Consider the following 26,671-nt stretch of genomic DNA (forward strand, 5'->3'; position numbering starts at 1 on the left):
TCTTCCTCTCCAGGTGGCCAAACGACCTTCCAAACGCTCAATAACAGGATGCTAAGAGCTTTCGGAGGGTAATGTAGGTGATAAAGGCAATCCCAGATATGAACATGGAGGCGTTGAAATTTTACATCCCAAGTATTGGGATATGGAATTTAACACAGTAGGATCAATATTAAAGCCAGTAATTGAGGATTTTGACCAGCTAACATTCTGACCAGAGGAGAGTTCAAATAAATTTAATAGGGCTTTAATATGAGAAATTTTTGCTAACGTACCTTCCCTAAAGAGAATAGTATCATCAGCATATTGAAGCAGGGAAATATCTTGAGTTGGATCATCCGAGATAGATTTCAGCCACCCAGAATTTTTTGCAAGACGGACCATACAGGCAAAATGTTCAGCAATGAGAGTGAACATGAACAGAGACAAAGGGTCCCCTGGCCGAATACCTCTTGTGGCATTAAAGTACCCACAAGGTTTACCATTGACTAACACAGAATATGATACATTTGAAATGAAGCTCCTCATCCAAAATTTCCAACGTGTCCCAAATCCCATCTTATGAAACAGCCGGTCAACAAGTTTCCAGTTTACACGATCAAATGCTTTTTCAAAATCGAGTTTCAAGACAAATCTAGGTTTTTTTTTAATTTTTTAAGGTATCCAGTAGTCCATGTGCAGCCATGGCAGAATTAAGGATATTTTGGCCTCGTATAAAGGCACTTCGACAAGGGCTAATGATCTTGGGAAGGAGGAGTCTCAGACGATTGGCAAGAATTCATCCAATGATTTTGTAAAAACTTGTGGGGAGACTAATGTGCCGAAAATCTTGAGGTAAGGTAGAGTTAGCTTTTTTAGGAATAAGGGCTCTGAAAGAAGCACCCACAGTCTTGTGAGTGATCCCCATTTGATGAAAATTTTGAACAAAAGCAAAAACATCATTTTTTATGACCTCCCAGAATTTTTATAGAACTCACCATTAAAGCCGTCTGGACCAGGGGCTTTATCTTTTGGGAGGCTTAAAGGGGGCGGTACACATGTTTTGGGAGTCCAATAGGGGGTGGTACACATCTCTCTCGTCTCGTCTCCTTCCTACCTTGTCTTGCCATGTTTGCAACAAAATTAAAAGCTTGAAGAGAAAATTCCTATGCAGAGGAGCGGATAATGGATTCAAATTGTTGAATTTAGGATCCCTTTTCCATAATCCCGAGCAAGAGAAAGAAGAAAGAAAAAGACGAAAAGGGAAGAAGAGCTCTCGGGTAGAGAGAAGAAAAAATAAAAGAGAAAAGAGAGGTTGCGCCAAGCAAAGAGAGAGAGAGAGAGTAACTTGAGAATGAGATGTATAACTTGATGAATTCTGAATTACAACACCTCTATTTATAGTAGAGGAGGAGGTAGAGTCCTTATACAATTAGCCTTTCAATCCTAATTACATTCCAACTCTTAACTCTCTAAGATAAGTCTATTCAAACCAATCTCCTAGAAGCCTAATATGAGTTGAACTAGGATTCTCTCTTCATTCACGTGAATATAAGGGATGAGGCCAGCTCATGGCCTTATCCTTGTGAGCCCCTCATGATCTTCCAGCTCATCTTGTTAAGGTTGACAGCTCGTGAGATATTTGTGGGTCCCACTTGTTCTTCAAGTCTTCTAACTCATTTCAATTTGTGCTTCTTAATTCCTTAACTCGTGCTTGCTTGGGTGAGGACTCTTCTTGATGTCCCACGTCCTCATGGTGGGTCCCACATTGTAACACAAATACCGTCTAATCAATTGGGTAGAAGTATGTAAACCCAAAAGTCTTGGAGGTCTGAGAGTTTGAAGCAAATGAACCAAGCCCTTCTTCTCAAGTGGTTTCGGAGATTCAATACTTCTCCAACAGCCATGTGGAAAAATTAATTGAGGAAAAGATGCTTTGAAACTCGAGATGGTGGATTATAGGTGGGAATAGAAGACATATGTCTCCTTTATGGAGAGCACCATACCCCCTCCAAAACCAATTTCAAGAAGAAGTTCAGTCCTATATTGGCAATGACCAGTTGGTGAATTTTTGGGAGGATCAGTGGATTGGAGACAAAGCTTTGAAAGAAACTTACCTGAGGTTATATTCCCTAGACTCAAATCCATCTTTGCTTGTGGAAGAATCTTGGAAATCTCAAGAGGATTGGGATCTTGCCCTTCGAAGAGGATTATCTGAAGAAGAAGCCCTTGAACCCAGTAGCCATTCAACCACCTTAGGTGAATCAAGGGTTAGGACCATCTAAGACTATAAGCCGGTTTGTTCCCGAGATCACAGCAGTAGATGTACAATTTCCTCAGCCTACAACGTCTTAAAAAGGATGTGATAACCTTAAGCCTCAAAACTCACCCATTGCTTGGAAACTACCATGACCACCCAAAGTCCTCTTCTTTCTTTAGAGCGCCCTCCTCAGCTGCAGTCTCACATTAGACAACCTAAAAGAGGAGGAAACCTAGTCCCCAATCCCCTTTTGTAACCTTAGTGGCAAAGTCAAGGAAACCCTCCCTCACCTATTGATGCTTTCCTCCTTTGCTTGGCAGATTTGGACAGGTTTTTTCACAATTTGGGATTTAGCAACTACATCCCACACAACCTTTATCTGATCAGCTAAATGAGTTCAGGTTGTCATCTCACAGGATTGTGAAAAATCCTTCTTTCAGCATGCACTCCCAGATTTTGTGGGCAATGCGGAACGAGATGAATAACAAGAGATTCAGGGGGGGTTAGTCAACAAACTTAAAATTTGAACTTCATCTTCATCTCTTGCCTCGAATTCATTTCATTCATCTACATGAAATTCAACTTCAAACTTGGTGTTAGTGTGGACGAGATCATGTGCACTGGAAAACAGTTTCCAGTGTTAGTGCCCCAAAATGAGAAAAATATAAAAAACAAGAGAATGAGTAACTTGTAATAATATACTTAATTAAAACATAATACTTAAACCCCAAATTAGGTAAAACAAACATGATTACTACACGGATAAGTAATTTAATGTATAATTAAAATATGTTAATATACTAATTAATTAAATTAGATATTATATTATTTAATTATTGCAATTTATTGTACATTAATACAGTAATTAAGTGAGCCAACTAATTGTGCACATGATTAATTAAAATAAATAAATAAATAAAGTTAAAAATAACAAAAACAAATATAATAAATTAAGTTATTAATTTATTAATAACATATGATATACTTTAACATAAAAAAGAATGATTAAACAGGAAAAAATTGATCAAATTCTATCTTTAACATGCTATATTTTTACTTATTATTAATTAATAATATTTTTCCGTTAAATTTAAAACCATTGATTTTATTAATTATAAAAATGGGGTAATTAAACAAAACTAATTGATCAAATGCTTGATTTAAAAATATTTTAATTACCACTATTAAATCACTAATATAATACAGTAATTAAAAAATAAATATAATGAAGAAAGAACACTAGTTTAACTTTTCCTAACTTAGGAAAAATTAAATCAACAGCGTCGTCTTCCTCACGGCGCTGATAATTGCAGGGAGACAACGGCGGGCCAGCAGGTAACGACAATGGAGGGCGCTCCAACGGTATGCCGGAGGCGCTGCAACAGAGACACTCTGACTGGATGCTCTGCAACACAGGTTCTGCGATGGAGCGGCGGCAGGCAACTGCAACGGAGGCCTTGCGATGGCGGCTCTACGACGGAGGCCAAGAGGGAGAAGCAAAAGGAAGGCCGAGAGGACGTTCCCAATGAGAGGGAGAAGGGAGAAGGGAGATGGAAGATGGAGGCCGAGAGGGAGAAAAAAAATTTCAGAGGAAGAAGAGACGAGAGAAGGAGACAGAGAGAGGGAAGTGTCAAGATCTTCCAAAGATTATCTTCGATTTCCCGATTGATTTCATATATTGAAACAGGGAACCTAAGGAACATATAATCCTATAAGTGATAATAAATGCAAATTTACAATAATGCCCCTATTCCTATTATATATATATATATATTAACATCCCCCCTAAAATAGATGTTGGTAAGTCAACCAGCAACAATTTGCCAACCAAAAATTGATGCCGCTGTCAAATCATTGCTTTGGTGAAGACATTGGCCACTTGGATATCAAAAGAAATGTAAGGAAGAGATATCACCCGACTCTTCAAGATATCTCGGATAGAATGACAATCAACCTCAATGTGTTTGGTGCGTTCATGGAAAACGGGATTGGTGGCAATCTGAATAGCACTAGTGTTATCTACATGAAGAGGGGTAGAAGTAGTCTGAGAAAAGTCAAGCTCCGAAAGAAGACCTCGTAGCCATACAATTTCAGAACAAGCAGTAGACATGGCACGATACTCGGCCTCAGTAGAGGATTTTGAAACACGATCATGTTTCTTACATCTCCAAGAAATTAAAGCATCACCTAATAACATACACCAACCCGTAGTAGATCGACGTGTATTTGGACACCCAGCCCAATCAGCATCACTATAAGCAACAAGTTGAAGGGATGAACCGGTAGGAAAGAATAACCCATAAGTAGGAGAACCTCGAAGATAATAAATGATACATCAAACTGCAGCAATATGGAGATGCCGATGAGAGGACATAAACTGACTGACCCGATGAACATGTTAACATATATATGTGTATGTGTAAAATAAGAATAGGGGCATTATTGTAATTTTTACCCATGAAACGAATAGGGAACAAGTCTTAACCTATCAGATGACATGATAAAATCAAGATGACACCTCTCTGGACAGATTCTTTACGTACAGGCACTTGACTGGTGTTCTGTATCTACAGACCCAGAGCCCAGAGCCCAAAAATCACGAGCAGCAGCAAAATGAACAACCAAAAATAAAAAATTATCCAACCTCTCTGCTATGTCTCAGCAATAACAACCACAAATCCGAAAATCACGTGCACCCTCTCGCACGAGCACCACGCGGAACCCCTCACAGCAGAACTGATGGTCCCAATGCTGACGTCAGTCGCAATTCCAATACGACCGAGCATCAACCCCTTCTTCCTTAGCCACTGCCATAGTGCTGTTACTGGACTGGACAGGATGTCCCCGTCCCCGTCGAACACCACGCTTCTGCTGCGCTGGACTGGATGATGTCCCCGTCGAACAGGACGCTGGACTCAAAAGACTAAAGCCTCTTTCAGACCAGAGCCTAAATCTGGCGCCTTAGACCACTCGGCCAAACTGTCTTGCTGCGGGATGTCCCCGACGATCAAAACCTTACCGGATGTCGAAGGCGAAGCAAAAGACGCCGAAATCCACGCAAATCAAGAACGAGAACCTAGTACGACGAACTGAGAGAGAGGGGAAAGATAACTCACCTTTGAGAGCACCGAAGCATCGAAGGAGTACTCGCCGAGGATCTCCAAACGCCGAACCGAGACGCGAGGGCGCCGAACAAGCTCTGAAAATTATCTTCGATTTCCCGATTGTCCCGTAAGTGATAATAAATGCAAAATTACAATAATGCCCTTATTCCTATTTTACACCAGGAAAAGGGCGGGAGCAACACAAAAAAAATTCGACTGTCCTCTCGCTTCGTTCGGATGATTCCCGAAATTAAATTGTGGTGTTACGGCTAAAGTTCATCTCCTGCGTCAAGTTAACTTACCGCCCCCCCCCCCCCCCCCTCCCTCAAATGTAAATTCTCCGCTACTGGACACATATGAGACCAGAATTTGAAGCTCTTAAAGGCAATCTGGTCCGAGAGAACTGGTATCTAATTGCCCAAATGTCTGGCTCTACCGACCTACAATCATGGATTCGCATCCCTCAACCATTGGAAGACTAAATTAAAATTTGATGGTTGTGCTCAAGGAGGTCCAAGCATGGCTGATTTTGGAGGTGTCATTAGGACTTGGGACAAAAAAATCCTGCTCTCCTACTCGGGACCCGTTGAAATTTTTTACTCAACTTCAATTGAGGTCCACGCCCTTCATCTAGGCCTCCTCCTCTTTAATGACCATTCAGTGGCAATCTCCAAATTGAACGTCACTCTAGGCCTCCTCCTCTTTAATGACCAGCAAGGGGTTTCCTTCCAATCCTTCCTTGTTATGGGAGACCCTCTTGCCTAGGTCGCCCTTTCTTGTTTTTATATCTAGCTCTTGCTTGAATAAAATTCATTTTCAAAAAAACAACAAAAAACAAAAAAACCTTGCTGGTCCTGAGAAGTTCAACTATGAGCACTGCATTTTGTAACTTGGATGAAAGCTTGGAATGGTTACAATTTTGAGTGAGGGAGTAGAAATTTTTTTATAAAATTCTGGAGTCAAATCATTGCTGCAATTGATATTTGAATAAACACAACAGTGCTCTTATTCTCAGTTTCATCTGTCACTTGTAACTTCTACCAAGGAATTTCATTAGTCTGAAATGTGAACACATCTGACAGCCCAGTGTTGTTATTTTAATCAGCCAACTTCCTCAAACGCTTCATGAAGAGTATGATGCACAAAGGATCTCCTTCTTCAACACTACCAGACCTTCTTTGGGCATGGCTGTGAATTTGCCCACTAAATTTTGCTAATTTCATTGTTTCATTCAGAGGCTAGGAATGTCCAGGAGGAAGATTGTAGTGTGCACCATTCAAAGAAAAATTTGTAAAACTACTATTTGAAGTGTCTGAAATCCAGCCTATTTTTATCAGACTAAGCTTCAACATTAATGTACATTACAAGCACTTTCCCAACGTCAAACGACCACAATATTTCACACACTCCAAGCCAGAAGAAGAGAAGAATAGGGGTTAGGATTTGCAGCAGATTCCCGAACGAAGCAGCAGCGATGCTTCGCAACCACTAAAGCTACATAAACTAAGACGATGTGGGCCCCAGCTTAAAGTGGGGCCCGGTCAGCCTTTTTGCTGATCCGATATGTAATTGGAACTCGTTCATTGCCTGTTTACAGCACAGCGAAATTTCGGCTCCTCTGAAGTTTAAAAGTCTCCAACGAAAATGGCGAAATTGGAGCTCCGACCACTCGGAAAGACAGGGCTTAAGCTCAGTTGTGTTGGCTTCGGCGCTTCTCCGCTCGGCAATGTCTTCGGCCAGATCTCGGAAGAAGACGCCGTTGCTTCTGTTCGCGAGGCCTTCCGCCTCGGCATCAATTTCTTCGATACCTCTCCGTGAGTCTATTATTTGCATTTTTTTAAAAATTTCTTATGATCTTTTGGTCGCTGGGTCTTATCTTTATCTGGGCAAACCTTGAAGGTATTACGGAGGAACGTTGTCAGAGACGGTTCTTGGGAAGGCTCTTCAAGATCTGGGTGTGAAGAGGGACGAATTCGTAGTTTCTACGAAATGTGGACGCTATGTTGAAGGTTTTGACTTCAGCGCGGAGAGAGTGGCGAGGAGTGTGGATGAGAGCTTGGCGAGATTGAAGCTCGATTACGTTGATATATTGCAGTGCCACGATATTGAGTTTGGATCTCTTGATCAGGTGCACTAACTTTTTCTTGTTTCCGGGTAGTAAGTTTTTCTTTAGCATCTTTTTCTTGTGTAATTGCGTAAGTTTTAGCAGTGCTGGATCATACTGCGGTATTTCTCTAGAAAAAATGAGCTTGTCCGTGAGCGCTTAGTTGCTAATTAGCATGATAGTAGTAACTGTCGTCGTGATGCCTACCTTTTGCGTATTTTTAATCTGCAGTAAAACTTCATTTTTCTTTTTGGGGAGCAAATTATGATTTTTATTTTTATTTATAACCGCCTATTTTCCAGTGTGATCGCCTTTTTCTTATTATATTGGACCGTTTTGTAGGGTTTTTTTTTTCCAACCAGAGTTTCAAAAATATAGTCCACATTTTTATCTGACTTGATTTTCCTTTTTAGAAAATAAACTATGATTTGGAAGACAAATAGTTATTATCGAAAGGTTTCCATAACATTAAAGAACATTATTACAATCAGTCCCTTGAATGCGAGACAAGGAAAATTCCTCTGCCTTTGCAGGCTTTGCAATTTGGAAATAAAAAAAACTCATGGAAAAAACAAAGAAACAAAAGAAAACATATTCTGCCCTTCCCAGCTTCAGGTCTTGTAAAATTGACAAAAAGGAAACATTGATTCAGACAAGGTTATCTGAAAATACAGACATGCGTGCTGTTGGAACCTCATTTCAAGGCGAGTACCTAGATATGCAGGCTTAAGCAAGTTGTGGAAGTGATTGAAGCAAGCTTGTCTGCACCTCGAGATGTTCCTTGGTCTTCTAAGTTTCCACTTTCAACCAAATGGCAAAAAGGTATCCCTGTGCAATTGAAAGCTTACGAATCTGCCCAATTGTTAGATTTTTGGCAACTTTTCAAGGAAATTTCCATTTATTCTCCATTTTATATGCCTAATTTATTCAAGTGTTTTATATCTTGTTATAATTACCACATTTTTAATTAAAGTATACTTTAATGATTTTAGTGGACTGATGACAAATTCGGAGTTTGTAATATTTGTTATCTTTACAGTTGGTAAAATGTAAATTTTTATAGCAATATATGAATACACAAAAATGAAAGAGCCACAAATGTAGACCCTCTCCTTTCTAGAACATGAAGGAACTTTTTATTTGATGAAGTGTTTTGAAGAGATGTCTCTTTCATACCACGTTTTCAGGGTCAAAAAAATTTATACACTGTTCTTGAATATTTCCTTGATGGTGAGCACTTGCATCTATGATAGATATGACTACAGTTTCTTTGAAAGGTGAAACCCTCTCTGAGACAGTAGGGAGTAAATGCACCTAAAGAGCACTCTTGTTCATGAATCACTGCAGCCTTCTTAGGGTGTGTCATTTGTATTTTCATATTAGGGAATGATGAAGCTAAACCTGGTTTTGGTCTGTGAACAGATTGTAAATGAGACAATTCCTGCACTCCAGAAGCTCAAGGAAGCGGGAAAAATCAGATTTATTGGAATAACGGGTCTTCCTTTGACCGTTTTCACTTATGTGCTCGACCGAGTCCCACCTGGTTCTGTTGATGTGATTCTCTCTTACTGTCACTATAGCATTAATGACTCAGCCCTCGAAGATCTTCTCCCTTACTTGATGAATAAAGGTGTTGGTGTGATAAGTGCTTCTCCACTTGCTATGGGGCTCCTAACAGAGAATGGTCCGCCAGAATGGCATCCTGCATCAGCACAGCTCAAGGTGGAAACTTTTCTATATTTATATGGAATCCATAATGAACCCTTAAAATACAAGTTGAAAAGAATTTCCACATGACCATTCAGCTCCACATATCTGGTGTCTTGAGAAACTGATTAAAACCTTCACTTCTTTCTTTCCTCTTTATCAATCAGCAAATCATCTCTTTATCTGCTATTCAAATAAAAATCTGTTTATTTTATTGGGGCTTTTTAGATGGACTAAACATATTTACTTTTTCTAAGTCTGTTTTGGGAACAGGTATCAACTGATTCTGAGTAATGAATTAATTTTCATATGTTCATATTTTCAACAGTCTGCATGCCAAGCTGCCGGACAACTTTGTAGGAAAAAGGGGAAAAATATTTCAAAGATAGCTTTGCAATACAGCCTTGCAAATGAGAAAATTTCTTCAGTGTTGGTTGGCATGAACTCTGTCAAACAGGTTATTCTACTTTTCATCTATTGAATTTCTATCTTCATGCATTATTAATGTCTGTCATCTGACTCTCTGATCATGTGACCTTTTGCATAGTTACGAGCATGTCACTGCAGATGAAGTGTTTCTCGGCAAAGTTTAAAATGTTCTGCCTCTCACTTATTTTGACTATGGCATTTTCATTAACTCATTTGCTCATTTGAATCATGTTGTCTCTAGAACATGATCTATCTGTCACGTATCTAATGTTTTGATGATGTTAAAAGAAAATATCATTCACATACATATCCAGTTTTCATATAACTGGACTCTCCTTCACCTAGATAATGAGATTGAGTCTTGCATCTGGTTCGACTTAAAAACACTCTAAAGGAGCGGTTATTCGCCCAGGACTTTTGGGTCTTTTTTTTCAATTTCTTGAATCTATGTGAATCTATGGAAAACTATGTCAGTTCAGAGGTGTATCTTTTGAGAAACCTTACAATCGCTAATTACAATAGAAAGATATCTCGAAATTTGAGATAGGGGCCTACTCCCTTCTGTTGAGGATGGGTCTTAGGATTAGAGCCATTATGTTATTAAAATTTGCTTCTTTTTTTTTTTTTTTTTTAAATGTTGTGTACACGCTCCCAGCACATTAAACCGTTTTCTCCTTGTGAGACTTGAACCTAAGACCACATATTAGAAACTCCCATATGTGGCCATCGAGCCAAAGGATCAATCATATAGGAAAGCTTTGTGACCAATGCATGAGACAAATCTTCGAATTCCATAGAGACCCTTTGCCACGACAAATACCTAAACAATTGCTTGAGTTTCTGTGGAGGTTAAAAACACGACTAAATAATATTGACAGTTAAATATTAATAATAAATCTAAATAAGTGAATACTGTGTTTATTTTCTGGCTCTATTTGAATCCTCATAGTGCTAGGATTTTTGGATGAAGATGCATATGCTAAAGGAGGATCAGGAAATAGATTCAGATGGAGTAAACTTTCAGAGATTGAAGTGGTACACACTGCTGCTGGAAAAGTGAACTACTTGATAGCTTAGGCTTAATGTACTGTCCACAGATTCAAGATCAACTGTCAGACAACACTACTTGGAATTCTATAAACTGGAAACCGTTCCCTTATGTTTTTCCTCTGCATACTTAATCAGGTTGAAGAAAATGTTGCAGCTGCCTTGGAACTCATGTCTATGGGCAGAGATGAAGAAACTCAGAAGGAGGTGGTGGCTATTCTTGAGCCAGTGAAGAATCAGACCTGGCCAAGTGGTAATCAACAGAGCTAGGTCCTTTTTACTCATCCCACTCTCTCTGTTTAGCAACCTCGGAAATCTCCTCCAGTGTTCACCAGGCAAGCCAATATTTCTTCCCCTTTCTTCAATAAAGATATAAGAGTGTTTATTCAGCGACAATAATAATCAAATATTCCAGTCGAGATTGATGTATCTTGTAGCCGGTATAGTCCTCTACCGTGATGAAAACTGCTACCCTTATTGTCAATGCCTGCAACTTATATAGTCCCAATTATTCCATTGTCTGAAAAATGTGCATCAAATCAAAATAAAAGAAGAAAGAAAAAGACGAGAGAAAGTACAACTCTCTTGTAATCTTCAACTAAAGGGTGACATCCACAAGAGCATGAATCAGAAAAAAAAGAAAAAAACTGAAAACCAAACCCAGAATGAACTTCTTCCAAAATAAATTCATCACCCCATCCACCCATTGATAATAGTTCACTTGAATTAGTTAAAACCTTGATTTCTCAATCTTAGCCACAAGATGACCTTTAATTGCTACTCTTTCTCTAAGATATCTCTAAAGTTTTGGGAGGATGTTGCTCTTAATATTTCACTCTACCTAATTTTGATAATAACAAAAAGTTGATAATTGCTGGAGAAGTTATCAACAGTTTTAAAATAATCTTAACATTTTGCAGTAGAAGGTTGATCAGAAGTTTTGAAAGAAACAAGTTTCTTTCACAAAATAAAATTAAAAAAAAAAAAAAGCCAAATAGAACGGAAAGGGTAGGCAACGCAGAGCTTTGAATCACATTCCACGGTTTCCCTTTTCTAAGCATACTTGAATCCTGAAAATGTCAACATACTGAACTTTGCAAAATTTCCAAACATTAATAATAACAAAGGGAACATATTTTACATTGGTAATATAGCTTATTTTAATACGTTATATTTTATGATATTTTAATATTTTACACCAAGTCGCCCAAGTCGGTCATCTGATATGCCGGATTCATACTGGACTGGATTTGTAAGTCACTGATAATCGATTTGCAGAACCATGTATAAAACGTCAAAATGATAACTCTCCTCGATTTAGGGTAGGGTATAACTGAATTTTTCTTAGATAATTATCTTAGTACAGGCTCACAGCAACATGTGTATATATAACAAATAATAACCAGTGAGTTCATGAAGAAAAACTCCTAAGAATAGCCTTTAACTTTACAACAGAACAACTATTCACATCTAATTATTTTTTCTGTAAGAACATGATGAAGGTCAGTAAATTGTCGATCAGCAGAATAATTAAATGGAAGTTCTTCAGCAGCATTGGACAACAAAGGAAAAAATCTAGAACAGCAGACATTACATCCTCCGACCCAAAAATAATTTCCAGATCCAAATATAACATGCTGGGTGAGGTTGAGAAACCACTCTTTGAAATCTATAGCTCGGCTGAAGAAAGTTAGCAAACCTTCTCCTTTCTCAACCTGGCTTCTTAAGGCAAGAGACTCTGCTGAAGAAGACAACAACCTCACTACCAAAACTTTTAGTTCCTGTTCTGTTGTTTCAATGGCCAAACCACATTTTCGTCATCAGTGTATCCATGTGTAAGAAAGTCTGTACAATTCCTTCTATATCCATGGTGATAAGGATTGTAAAAACGCCCATCTGAGCCCTGCAGATACCAGTAACGACCCCTATTTGCCAACTCATTGGTGGTGATGTTTCGAGCTATCTGCAGGCAAATACAATTTTTTTTCTTAAAGATAAATAAAAATATTTGGGCAGAATTAAGACCATAACAAAACAAACAGAATAAAGGAAAGTGTATTGGAATCTATGGGAATAAATTTTCTTGGACACTTTGTCTGGACAGGATTTTATTGTAATGAATGATTTCATTCAATAGTTCACTAGTAAAATTTGATTAGACGTGCCTCACCATTGTAGAACGTTATTCCAACCTCTCGGAGGCATCTAACAAAGAAGATGGTAATAAAATGCTAATTTCATTGGAGAAAAACATTCAACAGTTCACTAGCAAAATTGATTCGCCACCTGTAGCTTGCAATTGGAACAATCCTAAATGCCTGGTTTAAGTACAACTTCAAGCATCTGATCAAACATGCAGTTTGGAGTCAGCTGGCATCCATGACAGGGTGAGGGGTTCAGTATGTATTGAGACCCTAGGAACTGACTTATATACTATATTGGACCATATAATCTTGTCTCAGGGTAAAAAAACAATTAAAAACCTCAGAAGTAATGTTACATATTGTGTAATGTATTGGCACATCCAAATTCAGGACTTATTGGGCGAGCCCACCTTTGGCCCATGAAGTCAGTGTAATTAACATACAACTCCATAGCTAATGCATGTATACCATGTCCAATTGCATCAAGAGGACAAAAGCATAAACCAAAGTGAGAAACAAACTTACAACTCTAAACTAAAATATTCTCAAAGATGGTGAGCGAGAGACAATGAAGGTGAGTGAGTCCGAGTAAAAGTGACGATCAGAGAGAGAGCTAGACTCCTGAAAGACTTCGAATCTGGGATCGACGATGACAAGATAATTGATGAGACGAGTGTGATGATCGTCAACGGATTATTTGTCGACAGATCTCTTCCTCTCCAACACCACAACAAGATTGAAGAAGAGATCCTGCTACTGCCACTTTGGAGTTTCCGCAATGCGATGCAGAGGACACCTTTAAAGTCCCCCCTGGTGCGTGACGTCATGGTAAAGAGACCCTTCTTAATTTACTGGAGTTGCAGACCACTCAAACGGCCGATCGCAATACAGAACCAGTTCAATGAAACTCAACCACGGAGCAAGATGGGGTGACCGTGCAATTGAAACATCATAGACGGAACCTTGCTATCTTTCAATATTGGGGATCACCGAATGCAAGATCACTCAATGCCGCAACAGAACTATTATGACGAGAATCTACATTTTGGAAATGACTAATTCCGGATTCGGCTGATCGTCTTTCAAAGATGAGATCATCAGACTCACCACCCCTATTCTCCCCCAACCACATTGTCAACAACAGTCTTCAACTCCACCTCACTTTCCACCACTCCAATCTACAAACCCAAAATCTCTCTCTTCGCCCGACTCCACTACCTCCCCACTGCCATTGAACAACACAAACACTGACATCCTCTCCACCAGAACCACTGAGAAACAATGCCATACCCACTCCCTCCACCTCAGCCTCCACCGCCACCATCACCTCTGTTAAGGAATACTTTCACATAGATTAGTGAGTACAAAAATCTTGAGTTTATTAGTTGGGAAAAAGGTTTCCTAAGTTGACTCGTCATTTTGGGATAGGGCCTTGGCCCCAATTTAACATGGTATCAGAGCAGGTACTCATATGTGGGCCTACACCTAAAAATTATCTACTTGTAGAGCCACAAAAAGAGGGCCTACACCTAAACTATTCACTTGTAGAGCCACAAAAAAGAGGGCATACACCTAAACTACCTAATCCTAAATTATCCACTTGTAGAGCCACAAAAGAGGGTCTACACGTGAGGGGGAGTGTTAAGGAATAATCCCACATGGATTAGTGAGTACAAAGTTATTGAGTTTATTAGTTGGGAAAGAGGTATCCTAAGTTGGCTAGTCATTTTGGTATAGGGCCTTGGAGCCAATTTAACATTTTTTTTTCTGATCAATTAAAATTTCAAACTTAGGACAACCTTTAATTGGGAAACTGCCTTCTTCCCCACGCCGAAGAGATGGAAAACATAAATTTTTTCCGAATAATAGCAACGAGGATCCTGCTGTAGCAGCCGAAAAAAACTCCAGCGAACTATTTCGGAGTTTCCGAAAACCAGCAGCAATAGTAACGAAAACGTTTCCTTCTTCCTCCCCTTTTTCTCCATGAGCTAAATTAATGGAATCCTGAAAATCAACATGGTATCAGAGCAGGTACTCATATGCGGGCCTATACCTAAAAACTATCTACTTGTAGAGCTACAAAAGAGGGCCAACACTTAAAAACTATCCACTTGTAGAGGCACAAAAGAATGCCTACACCTAAACTGCCTACTCCTAAATTATTTACTTGTAAAGCCACAAAAAGATGGTCTACACGTGAGGGGGAGTGTTAAGGAATAGTCCCACATGGATTAGTGAGTACAAAGATCTTGAGTTTATTAGTTGGGAAAAAGGTTTCCTAAGTTGACTAGTCATTTTGGGATAGGACCTTGGACCCACTTGAACAACCTCCATTCACAACATGGCCCTTCCACACCTCGACTGACATACCTACTATTGACATTCCATATCACCTCTAGGAAGTGGGCAAAAAACGTTTCTCCCTATTCACTGTTATCACCACCACCACAAATTGTTACTTCCATTTCCACCCTAATTCATTGGATAACCACACACCTTCGACTCCACAACCCAACTTTCTCCTTTCTCCACAACAATGATCGGCTCATACACTTTCTCAATGCTGAAGACAAAAATCGAGCCTTATTGATACCACAACCCAACATCTCTGATTGGTCTACATCCCGATCCAACAACGTTCTTGGTCAATGGATCTGTGTTTGGCGATTACCTGCTGAACTTTGGCATGATCACACTTTTCACATGATCGATCAACCTTTTGGTATCCTCTCATCCCTTGATCCCTCCACTACCATGAAATCAAGACTTGACAAGGCAAGGACTCTTCATCATCCCAAACAACCCTTTCCCCGGCACTCGACTCATCAACCTATCCATCAACAGCACCCTTTTCTGGCTCCAAATCACCTTCGCAGACATCACTTCATTTCACCATCCTGCCATGACTGACTCGCCACCTGCTAGCCAAGTCAACTCAGAACCCACTGAGCCTCACCACAACCACATCCCATCTCCTGACAACCATCTGTCGGAAACTGATAAAAAAAATTCAAAATTCAAACCCTCTGTCCACCCTCCAGCAGACAGTTCTAATCCTATTCTGTCGACTTTGTTGCCGTTCCAGTACTACCTGGACGAAAACTGTGAATCTCACCAGCCCCCACATAAGCTGTCACCCACTTTTCTTCAGTCCATTGCTGACTCAACCTCAATCCCAAGACTCTTCCCACTCAACCCCAGTCGCCATCAATCCATCCTGATCCCTAAGAGCTTTCACTCCCCCCAAGGCTACCGAACTGTCACCCTCTCAAACACCAATCCACATGCCCCCCCACACAGGCCAACTGCCATTCCTCTACCTGGTCTCCCTTGCCAACCACCCCCACCCAGCCTCTTATCATTTTAAGCTCTCCGCAACCCTCTCTGACCCTCCTAGTAGCCCCTTCCGCCCTTCCTGTCATTCCTCCTACTTCACCGGGCATCCTAAGTACATACCACCCCCTCCCCCCACAGATACAGAATCTTCATCCTCCTCATGTCCACAAAACAACGCCCCCTGCCCCCCCCCCCCCCCCCCCCCCCCCCCACCCCCCCAAACCTTCGAAACTTCTACCACAATTCAACTCCCCTCCAATCCTTGTCACCTATCAGCGCAGAGGCAGAGGCTGAACCCCCGACCGTCGATTCTTCAATGGAGAACCGAGTGTTGCTTCCCTATACCCTGTCGACCCCAACACTGGCAGAATCAATTTCCCTTCCCCAGATGAGAATTCCAGAAAATTGGTCACTGAGCTCCAATATGAACGGCACAAATATGATGACGAAACCTGGAGAAAAATTATGTGTTTGGCAGAGATTATCCGAGCCATTCAACAAGATCCCCCACTAACCCCTTTTCCAATATAGGAGTGCACAAGCTTCCCAAGAAGAAATGATCATTATTTCTTCGAATATCCATGGAACTAATCCTCCCCGAAAGCATTCTACTGTCAGGGACCTTCTCTCCACCACCAAGCCTGACATCGTCTTTCTCCAAGAATTTAAACTTCAAACTATTGATAATCGGCTCCCTCATGAACTCTGGAATTGCCCCTCATGGCATGGACTTCACTCAACGCCATAGGTCACTCTTGTTAAGGAATAGTTACACATGGATTACTGAGTACAAAGATCTTGAGTTTATTAGTTGGGAAAGAGGTTTCCTAAGTTGTCTAGTCCTTTTGGGATGGGCCTTGGACCCAACTTCACATGGTATCAGAGCAGGTACTCGTATGTGGGCCTCCACCCAAATTATCCACATGACGCTTCCTAAGTTGGCTAGTCATTCTAGGATGGGCCTTGGACCTAACTTCACATGGTATCAGAGCAGGTACTCATATGTGGGCCTCCGCATAAATTATCCACATGTAGAGCCACAAAAGAGGGCCTATACGTGAGGGGGAGTGTTAGGGAATAGTTACACATGGATTACTAAGAACAAAGATCTTGAGTATACTAGTTGGGAAAGAGGTTTCCTAAGTTGGCTAGTCATTTTGGGATGGGTCTTGGACCCAACTTCACAACTCTAGAGACATCCTTGCTCTCTGGAACTCTGATTCAGTGAAAGATCTTGACACCATTATCAGGACCAACTCTATTGCCCTCCAAATCTGTGACCAGTCTGCTAACTGCATGGAGCATTGCGGGTGTCTATGGTCCAAATCACTATCGGAAGCATCGTTTCTTCTGGGAAGAACTTGCTCCCCTCACCTAAATCTGGTAGACTCCATGGCTTGTCATGGGAGACTTCAACACAATCTGTTTTTGCTCTGAAAGATCTCCCCCCTACTCTCGGATCTCTTCGTCCATGCGTCATTTCGCTGATCTAATTGACGGATGCGAGCTTGATAAAATCCCTCTTTCCGGCAAGAAATTTACCTGGTCCAATTGTCAGCAATCCTCTCCAAGTTGGACAGATTTTTAGCCAACAAGGATTGGCTCGGGCTCTATCATCAGGCTTCCGGGAAGGTGCTCAAATCGTATATGTTCTGATCACTGGCCTATTTTACTCGACACCAAGATGGGTTATTGGGGTCCCAGGCCATTCCGTTTTGACAAATTGTGGCTCACTGACTCAGAATTCCTAAAACACTGCTCCTACCACTGGTCTTAACTCTCCAGCACCTTCAAGAATAATTGGCGCCTCCCTCTCAAACTCAAATCCATGAAGGGACACCTCAAATCCTGGGCGGTATCTCATCGTGCTATTTTTATTGCATCTGAGAATCAGGCCCTTGCCCGTATTGCTGAAATTGACCGAGCAGAAGATGAACTCAGGCCTCTCTCTCCCTCGGAATTTTCTATCCGACTCGCTCTTCGATCACACCTCTCTCTCAACCATCTTTTGCATGCCCATTGGAAACAGCGATCCAGTTTCAGATGGCATTCTGAAGGCGACAGCAATACAAATTTTTTTCATGTTGTATCCTCTTCTAGATGAAGAATTAATCGCATCAGCTCCCTCGGCCTCCGGGACTCTGTGACCTCTGACCGAACTCTTATTACTAACGATTTCATTGATTTTTTAGCAGATCTTTACAAGGATGACAACCCTAATCGGCCAAAAATCCCGAATCTCCAATACCCATCCATATCTAGCACAATTTCCAATCTTCTGGAGCTTCCATTTTCGGCCCTGGAGATCGAACAGGCCACCCTCGGCCTCCCTCTTGACCATGCCCTTGGTCTTGACGGATTCAACGGCAACTTCTTCCGTGCTGGCCGATCCTGAAGGAAGACATCATCACAATGGTCCATGCCTTCCACATTTTGGGGGCCATTTTTTTATTGCCTTAATCCCGAAGAAGAACTCTGCTGGACACCCATCCGATTACAGACCTATCAGACTTATTTCTAGCAGCTACAAAATCATAGCTTGAATCCTTTCTCATCGTTTTAAAGCTGCTCTCCTGCTTCTTATCCATCCTGGCCAATGTGCCTTCATCAGAAGACAGTATATTCTCCATACGTCATGGCCTCTTATCAAATCCTCAACCATTTCATGATGGCAGAGGAGCCTCGTTTTGCCCTTAAAATTGACTTGGAAAAGGCATCTGACTGGGTGAACTGGAATCTGCTCAACGACCTCCTTAAATCAAATGGTGCTTCTGGATCAGGAGTTGCATCTCCTCCCCTTCATTTTCGCTCCTCCTCAACGGCACAGCATGTGGTTACTTCAAGAGCTCCAGGGGACTTTTGCCAGGGAGACTCTCTCTCCCCTCTCCTATTTAACATTATGGCTGAATATTTATCTACTTTGATATACATTGCCCACCATCTCCATTGTCTTGAACCTGTCGCGTCCCAGCCCGCCTTCAACACTCCCCTTCTGCAATTAGCCGACGACACTATGATTTTTAGCGTCGGCTCAATGGATCAGATCAAGCACCTCAAGGCACTGTTGAATATCTTCGAGATTACTTCTGGACAGAAGATAAATCAGGAAAAAAGCTCTCTCATTGGGTATCACATCAATCCCACTCTTTCCCAAGATATGGCCTCCTACCTCAACTGTAATATCAGCTTCCTGCCCTCCCCTTATTTGGGCCTCCCTCTATTTGAAGGCAGACCTCGAAAGCACCTATGGGACCCAGTTCTGGTACGTCTCGAACGGCATTTGGCTTCTTGGTGTGGACGTCTATTATCTAAGGCTCGCAGAATTATCCTCATCAACTCTTGCCTCGCTGGCATACCCAATTATTTCTTGTCTTTCCTTCACTGCCCAGTGGCAATCTGCCGAAAAATTGATGGGATTAAGAGGAATTTTCTCTGAAAAGGCGCTGGCAAGGGCTCCAATTACCACTTGGTTCAATGGAATGATATCTGTTTACCCAAATCAAAAGGTGGCATTGGTATTTGTCATACTCACAGCGTCAACAGAGCTTTCATCTTGAAATCGCTATAGAAATTTAACGCAAACCCCAACACTTCTGGCGCCCGATGATCGCCTCCTGTCTTGGTTGGTCCTCACCCTGGCGCCCTTCTAGACTTCCATGAGAAGGGTATCCGTTTCTTCCTCGGCAATAGGGAAAGCCTCAGTTTCTGGAATGATAGGTGGTGTGGTTCTGGACCTCTCTGCACCAACTATGTCCCCCTTCATCAAATCAGTCAGCGGTTCAATGCATATGTTGCTTCTCACAGGTCTCCTTCGACGACTGGAACCTCTTTCTTTGTCGCAGCCTCAACAATGAGGAAGCGTCGCTGGCCTCATCCCTCCTCAAGACACTTCAAGGCACTATTGTTCGGCCTCATACTAAAGACAAGACCCCCGCCCCCGGCTGAATTCTTAAAACTTATTTTGATGGCAGTGCTAAGGGATAACCAGGCATTGCTGGTTTTGTGGTGTTCAGAGATGCTGATGGCCAAACCTTGCTCACATATTTGGGACCGATGGGGACCGCTGACTCAACTGAAGCTGAACTCTCCACTCTTCACCATGGTCTCTTCCTCTTCCAGTGTCATCTTAGAGACCTATTCATCATTGAGGGTGATTCTCTCATCATCATCAACTGGTGCTCAACCACATCTTTTCCCCCTTGGTGTGACTGAATCATCCTCCATAAGATTTTAGACCTATCCTCCCAGATTCAATGCTATGGGACCCACATCCCGAGATCAGCAAACTCGTTTGCTGATTCTCTTGCAAAAAATGGAGCCCTCCTCCAATCCCTGATTTTAGGGGGAGAGTTCTCTTAATTCTGTTTGTATCTTTTCTGTTTTCTGCTAATAAATCTACGCTTTATTCAAAAAAAAAAAAAAAAAAGTGTGAAGCGACCTTGTTGAGCAAATATTTCTCCTCCATTAACCAATTATTACCTGTGAACCCTGTGATATGGCTAAAGTTGCAGCTGCAATCAATAATATAACATCCATGAGTAGGAAAATGACAGCACCAGGATGTTCAATTAGCATACGGTGAAACCATGTTTCAGAAGAAGGAAAAACTGTTGGGTCCGTCCACATCCCTGCCACATAAGGGTTTGGTCTTACAATCAGAAACCGTCTTTAATTAAATATGAACATGAATGTTAACGTGTACCACATACTCTGAATTGCAACACCACCACCCAAAGATCCAGTCAAGGTTGCCATACAAAGAAATACAAAGAAGTCCCATCTATTTCTCTGCAATTGAACATTTAACCATTCATCAAAAAAATTGAACATTTAACCAAATTAAAATTTTAAAAATGATAAGAAGGATTCACGGAAATAATCACTGCTTAAATATTTAAAAGTTCCTTAAATTTATGTTGAATCAGGATGTTCATGCTCCATGTTTCCAAATCTTCAACTTCTCATGGTCATACTTAATACATTAGGCTAAGCAACAGCACCACATCCACCACCTACATGCAAGCAAAATGCACATAGATGGATAAACCAGGAATTTAATTTTCGACAACATCCATCCAATGCTGTTCTTGAAGGACCTCAAAGATCAAGGAAAAAAAAAACAGAATAGAAGTTAGGAGATGCCTCATAGGCCAGCTGTTGAGAATCAAAATGTCCTCCTACTCTTTTTCTGAATGTTTTTTTTTTTTTTTTTGAAATGATGCTGAATTTTATTAAGACAAAAGCTCAAGAGAGCAAATTACAAAGGAGGGAAGCCTTCCCAAACAATGAGAGATTGTTGGGAAGTTCCGAATTTAGCCAATTTATCAGCCAAAGAGTTGGCTGATCTAAGAATGAGATTCTAATTACAATGAATAAATGACACAATGTCAACAATACAATCAGCGCTAGGCCAATGGCGCCAAAGGGGGGGAACTATCTTTTGAACACCAACTGATGACAATCTTTGGTCTCCTTCAATAAGTAGCTTGCCATGGAGACGTTCCTTGAAGATTCAGAGGCCAAATAGAAAAGCACTTACTTCGGCAGTATTTGAATCAGCAATGCTCACCGGCCCAGCATAAGAAAGAATAGAGTCTCCGTTGTTACCTCTGAAAACACCACTTACTTCAGTCGGCTCAAGACAGCCAGTAGCACTACCTTCAAAATTGAGTTTGATGCAGTCGCAAGGGGGAGGATCCCAGATGGCCATAACCGGAGTCTTGCAAGGGCTTGTCATATGAGCGATCAAACTTCAGTTTTCCCGAAGGGAAACATCCTATAGAGTGACAAACTTCTTTCTGGTATGTAACCAGCTCAAGATAAGGCCCACAACATATGAAGTCATATTGTCTGAGGTGCTAGCTTTGGAGTTGAATCTCCGGTTATTTCACTCGAACCATATGCACCATGGGACATGTGCAAAACATGCCAAAAGAATTAACTTGCCCAACCGAAGGAAGGTGTATCCCCCTAACCATCTCATAGGTGCTAAAGAGGTCCTGATGTAGCCCCATTTGGAGCCCAATCTTCTGAAAGATCTTCATCCAGACTTGCCAAGAAAATCCACAATGTAAAAGAACATGTTGGACTGTCTCATCGTACACACCACAAAGGGGACAAGCACAATCAAGGGCAATGAAGCCACTTCTATGAAGGTTGTCAGTGTGAGGATCTGTTCTCTGATGGCCGACCACACAAAAAACTTGATTTTACTTGGCGCTGAGAACTTCCAAGCCAAGTTTGCCTTGTGCTCATGCATATTATAGTCTGGATAGGAGAGAACAAAAAGGTGAAGTTTCCTCATCATTTAGTCCCCGACGGAATGGGAGACTCCACGACTGATCCCTTCAAGAATCAGCCACTGAGCAAAACAGGTCCCTAGCCACCCGAGTCCCGAGAAGTCCTCTGAGGGGGGACGGGGGTCGCACCATTCATCCAACCAGAAGAGGAGGGTCCTTTCATTGCCCGTGTGAAAGGAAATAGCATTCTCTGAATACCGGGAGGAGCTTATAAATTGATTTTCATATCGGGAATAAGAGGCGAGAGACACCACCCTCTCTCCACCAAGCACCCGAAAATTGAAGGTAGAATCTGACCATATCTCTCCATAGGCTGTTATGCTTGATGTTGAAGTTCCAAATCCATTTGAGCATAAGAGCTTTGTTCATTGCCTTCGTAGGTCGGATGCCTAATCCTCCCTTGGTGTGGGGCATGCAAATATCCTTCCAACTAACCAAATGATATTTGAAGGTATCTTTTGATCCTCTTCAGAGAAAGCGCCGACGGATGGCATCAAATCTTGGAGCAAAGGGAGGCCGGACAGTGCATGAATGATAGCAGATAGTTTGGCAGCCTTGCCAAACAAGACTTGAGGAGAGTGAGACGCCCAATTGTAGATAGAAGTTTAGCCCTCCAAGTAGCCAGTCTCTTCTCAAATTTCTCAATGAGGGGGGACCAGAGCAACACCGAAGGCTGAGAGTCAAAAAGTGGGAACCTAGATATGTAACTGGCAAATTTCCCAAGGAGCATCCCAAGTAGTAAGCCATACCCCGAAGCCCAGCTGGATCGATGTGGTAACCTAGTAGAGTGGTTTTCTTCCAGTTTATGTGCTGACTAGAAGCCAAATCAAATAATCCCAAAACAGTACACAATTTTCTAATCTGATTTATAGTACCAACCTCGAAACAAATAGTATCATCTACAAACTGGAGGATCAACATATCAAAGGTTGTGCAGTCCGTCGTGGGGAGGAGCCATCCCATGTTCTTGACCGAATAGATCAAGGAGGATAGATATTCTGCCACCATATTGAAAAGCAAGGGGGAAAGGGGGTCTCCCTGTCTAATTCCCCTAGTTCCCTTAAAGTACCCACAAATTGTTCCGTTGAGAAGGACGGAGTAGCTTGCAGAAGAGATGCAGCTTTGGATCTAGAAGCATCATTTTCCCCTGAATCTCATCTTCGCTAGGAGGGTGTCAAAAACTTCCAGTTAACTCTGTTGAAAACTTTTTCGAAGTCAAACTTCAAGATAAATTTGGGAGCTTAAGAACCTTAAACTGGTAGATGAGCTCGTGACATGCCATGGCCGAATCAAGTATGTTCCTTCCCTTGATAAAAGCACTCTAGCCTTGATGAATGGCAATAGGAAGAACCGCCCCTGAGGCGATTAGCAAGGAGGCGCGCAATCACCTTATATGCACTAGTGGTGCGACTGATCAATCGGAAGTCGAATGGGAGTTATGCCCTATTTTTTTTAGGGATTAGGGCAATAAACAACGCTCTGATGCTTCTATATCTGATGTCATGCTAATAAAAGGAGTTGGACATACAGGCAATGTCATCTCTGATGAAGGGCCAGCATCGGCGATAAAATTCCCTATTAAATCCGTCTTGGCCTAGTGCGCGATCTAGAGGAAGACCAAGGGCTGCAATTTCAATTTCTCGACTGGAGAAGGGGAACTTGATGAGACTAGCTGCAGTTGATGGAATAGCCTGGAAGTGAACCCTTTGGAAGAAAGGGCGAACAAGTTGGCGATCAGAATATAAATCTACAAAAAAATCACCAATTTTCTGAATGTTGATTACACACACACACCCTTTACCCCAAGTGAGGATTGAACTCAAGACCTCACAGTAAAAATCACTCCATGTGACCATTGACTTAAATGTCTAAAATGTCTTTCTATTCACATGAAATATTGTTTCAGTTTCGGCTCATACAAAGTAGTCCTCATCAAACTAAGATTCTTCATTCTCAAAAATAAAAACGGATTGATCTTCTTTTGCCTTGGTTCATAAATTAACTGCCCCAACTAAGGATAAACATTTCTTTTACTATGCTTCCAAGGAAAAAATTTCACTAGTTTCAGATCAATTGCTCTAGGTAAGGGCAGGTTGTTGAAAACTTGTCTTGTGAGTTTTATAATGAAGTAGATAAATTGGTGAATAAAAATTTCAATCAAGATCCTCCCCCTTGCGACTTCATTAAGCCGAATTTTGATGGTAGTACTATTGGATGTCCTGGGCCGGCTGGAGCAAGTGGTGTGTTCAGATGTCACAATGGAGACCCTATTCTTTCTTATGCTAGTCCCGTGGGCATTGATGATTCTAATACTACTGAAGTTAATGCTCTGTTGTTCAACCTCCAAATCTTCAAAGATCATCTCCATGGGAAGCTAGTCATTGAAGGCGACTCGAAGACGGTTATTAGTTGGTGTTCCAAAGATAGTTTCCCCCCTTAGCGCCACAGGCCCATCACTGATAGTATTGCTAACATTGTATCTTCTACTCATTGTAATTGGAATCTCATTCCTAGATCAGCCAACTCTGTGGCTGATAAATTGGCAAAATTCAGAACTGCCTAGCAATCTCTCATTGTTTGTGAAGGCTTCCCTCCTTTGTAAATTGCTCTTTTGAGCTTTTGTCTTAATTAAAATCAGCATCATTTCAAAAACAAAAAAAAATAGTTTCAGTCAGTATCCCTTTTGGTCCGGGGTGCCATATAGTTTAAAATTGATTTTCAATGTGTTTCCAATGCTTTTTTCAGATTTTATGGTGCAGTTTTTAACTCAGTCTTTGTCCTCTCAAACTAGGGACTTTATGGCAACTCACTTTTGCTGCTACTAGTTGAGCTCTTTTGAAAGGAATGATAATTGTGCCTTTAATGGTAGGCAGCCTTCTCTAGGAGGAATGATTGAACGTATTACATGCATTTTTGGTTTAGTCAGTTTTCTGGTCTTCATTTTTTCCCCAGTTCCGTTTTACAAATGCATTGATGAGATATAGCTGGTTCTTCAAACTCTAGTATTCCTACTCTTGTTTTGTGGTGTCCTCCTCTAAGAGGGTTGGCTGAAACTCAATTTTGATGGGAGTTAAAAGGTGTAATTCAGGTCTCACGAGCGGGGCAGCTACATATCCAATGGGTTCATAACATGCGAAGTGTATATTCAATGATAATTCTTTAGCGAGATATGGAGCAGATCTTCTTGCTCTTTTAGTGTTAGATTCTTTTCCTTTTGATGTTCACTTGTATGTTTGTTTTTTGTTACTTTTCTTTTTGTCTACTAGCGGTCCTTTCCAGCTCTCATGTACATCCTTTCTCTTTCTTTCTTTTTCTTTGAAATGGTGCTGAATTTTATTAGAGAGATAAAGTAATTACATTGGGGAGGAGGGACCACCCCGTACAATAAGGGATTGGAGGGAGGTTCCGATTTTAGCTAGCTTGTTAACAGAGTTTGCCGAGCGGTGAACATGACTCCAAGAGCAAGAAATTACAGAGGTAATATCAAAAATAGAAAAACAAAGTAGGCTAGTGTCGCTAAGGGGTGATGTCGAACCGAGCACCAACCAATAACCACTTTTGAGTCCCGTTCTATGAGCAGGTGGCCAAAAAGGTGATCTTTGAAGACGATAAGGCCTTGAAGAAGAGCGAAGACTTCAGCAGAGGTTGAGTCAGCAATCTCCATAGGACTCGAGTAGGAGATAACGATTTCGCCCAAAGAGTTCCGAAAAACGCCACCAAAGCCCGCTTGTCCTGGACAGCCAATGGCACTACCGTCGAAGTTATGCTTTATGACGCCAGGTGGAGGAGGAGACCACTCAATCATGGCTGGGGGTTTGGAAGGGGCTATCATGTGCGCAAGAATGTGCCAGTTCATCCGAAGAACACCAATGAGGGATGCAATTGGGACCATGAAGCTTTTGATAGAGTTAGTTGGTCTTTCCTCGACTTTGTCCTCCTTAATATGGGCTTTAGTGAGAGATGGAGGAGTTGGATAAGGAGCTGCATCTCCTCAGCCACATTCTCCATCATCAATGGTTCTCCTCATGATCAATTCATAAGCTCAAGAGGCCTCAAACAACGAGAACTGCTCCCCCCCCCCCCCCCCCCTTCTTTTTAATCTTCTAGGTGCTTCCCTCAATGTTTTTCCATACTGCCAGGCCAATGGTTGGATCTCTTTACCCTTCTCTATTGACTTTTTGACAGGAGGCCCTTTAGTCAAATTTGCAGGCAATACCATTTGCTTCTATAGTTGGAGTCAACCAAATGACAAGCATCAAAGACCT

General features: G+C 41.4%; 3 protein-coding genes across 6 annotated transcripts in view; 1 reads left to right on the forward strand and 2 right to left on the reverse strand.

Annotated features, from left to right (window-relative positions):
* The window catches only part of LOC137953010 (lariat debranching enzyme), a 53,120-nt gene extending 47,708 nt beyond the window's left edge, over positions 1-5,412 (reverse strand). For all 4 annotated transcript variants that reach the window (XR_011112337.1, XM_068800187.1, XM_068800185.1 and 1 more), the window contains exon 1: positions 5,353-5,412. The gene's annotated coding sequence lies outside the window, so the exon portion shown is untranslated. The remainder of the gene's footprint in view (positions 1-5,352) is intronic.
* Positions 5,413-6,926: 1,514 nt separating this feature from the next.
* LOC137953142 (L-galactose dehydrogenase) lies at positions 6,927-11,155 on the forward strand. The gene is made up of 5 exons (XM_068800382.1): positions 6,927-7,154; positions 7,240-7,468; positions 8,867-9,166; positions 9,480-9,608; positions 10,766-11,155. The coding sequence occupies exons 1-5, from the start codon at positions 6,985-6,987 to the stop codon at positions 10,895-10,897; spliced, it is 960 nt and encodes a 319-aa protein (XP_068656483.1). The 5' UTR covers positions 6,927-6,984; the 3' UTR covers positions 10,898-11,155.
* Positions 11,156-12,002: 847 nt separating this feature from the next.
* The window catches only part of LOC137953336 (probable protein S-acyltransferase 23), a 38,701-nt gene continuing 24,032 nt past the window's right edge, over positions 12,003-26,671 (reverse strand). The window contains exons 11-13 of the mRNA XM_068800695.1: positions 20,817-20,895; positions 20,587-20,735; positions 12,003-12,590 (exon numbers count right to left, since the gene is read on the reverse strand). Of these exons, the coding sequence (XP_068656796.1) occupies positions 12,402-12,590; positions 20,587-20,735; positions 20,817-20,895 (417 nt within the window). The 3' untranslated portion in view covers positions 12,003-12,401. The remainder of the gene's footprint in view (positions 12,591-20,586; positions 20,736-20,816; positions 20,896-26,671) is intronic.

Source organism: Aristolochia californica, unplaced genomic scaffold, assembly GCF_029961685.1.
Source record: "Aristolochia californica isolate CCGP_79_NKW_82.1479 unplaced genomic scaffold, dmAriCali1.0.hap1 SCAF_16, whole genome shotgun sequence".
NCBI lineage: Eukaryota > Viridiplantae > Streptophyta > Magnoliopsida > Piperales > Aristolochiaceae > Aristolochia > Aristolochia californica.

Excerpts from the sequence above, each read along its gene's own strand:
- LOC137953142 (XM_068800382.1), top strand. The coding sequence starts at position 6,985 with ATGGCGAAATTGGAGCTCCGACCACTCGGAAAGACAGGGCTTAAGCTC. Across the intron at positions 7,155-7,239 it reads AATTTCTTCGATACCTCTCC|GTATTACGGAGGAACGTTGT; the intron begins GTGAGTCTATTA and ends CAAACCTTGAAG. Across the intron at positions 9,167-9,479 it reads CTGCATCAGCACAGCTCAAG|TCTGCATGCCAAGCTGCCGG; the intron begins GTGGAAACTTTT and ends TATTTTCAACAG.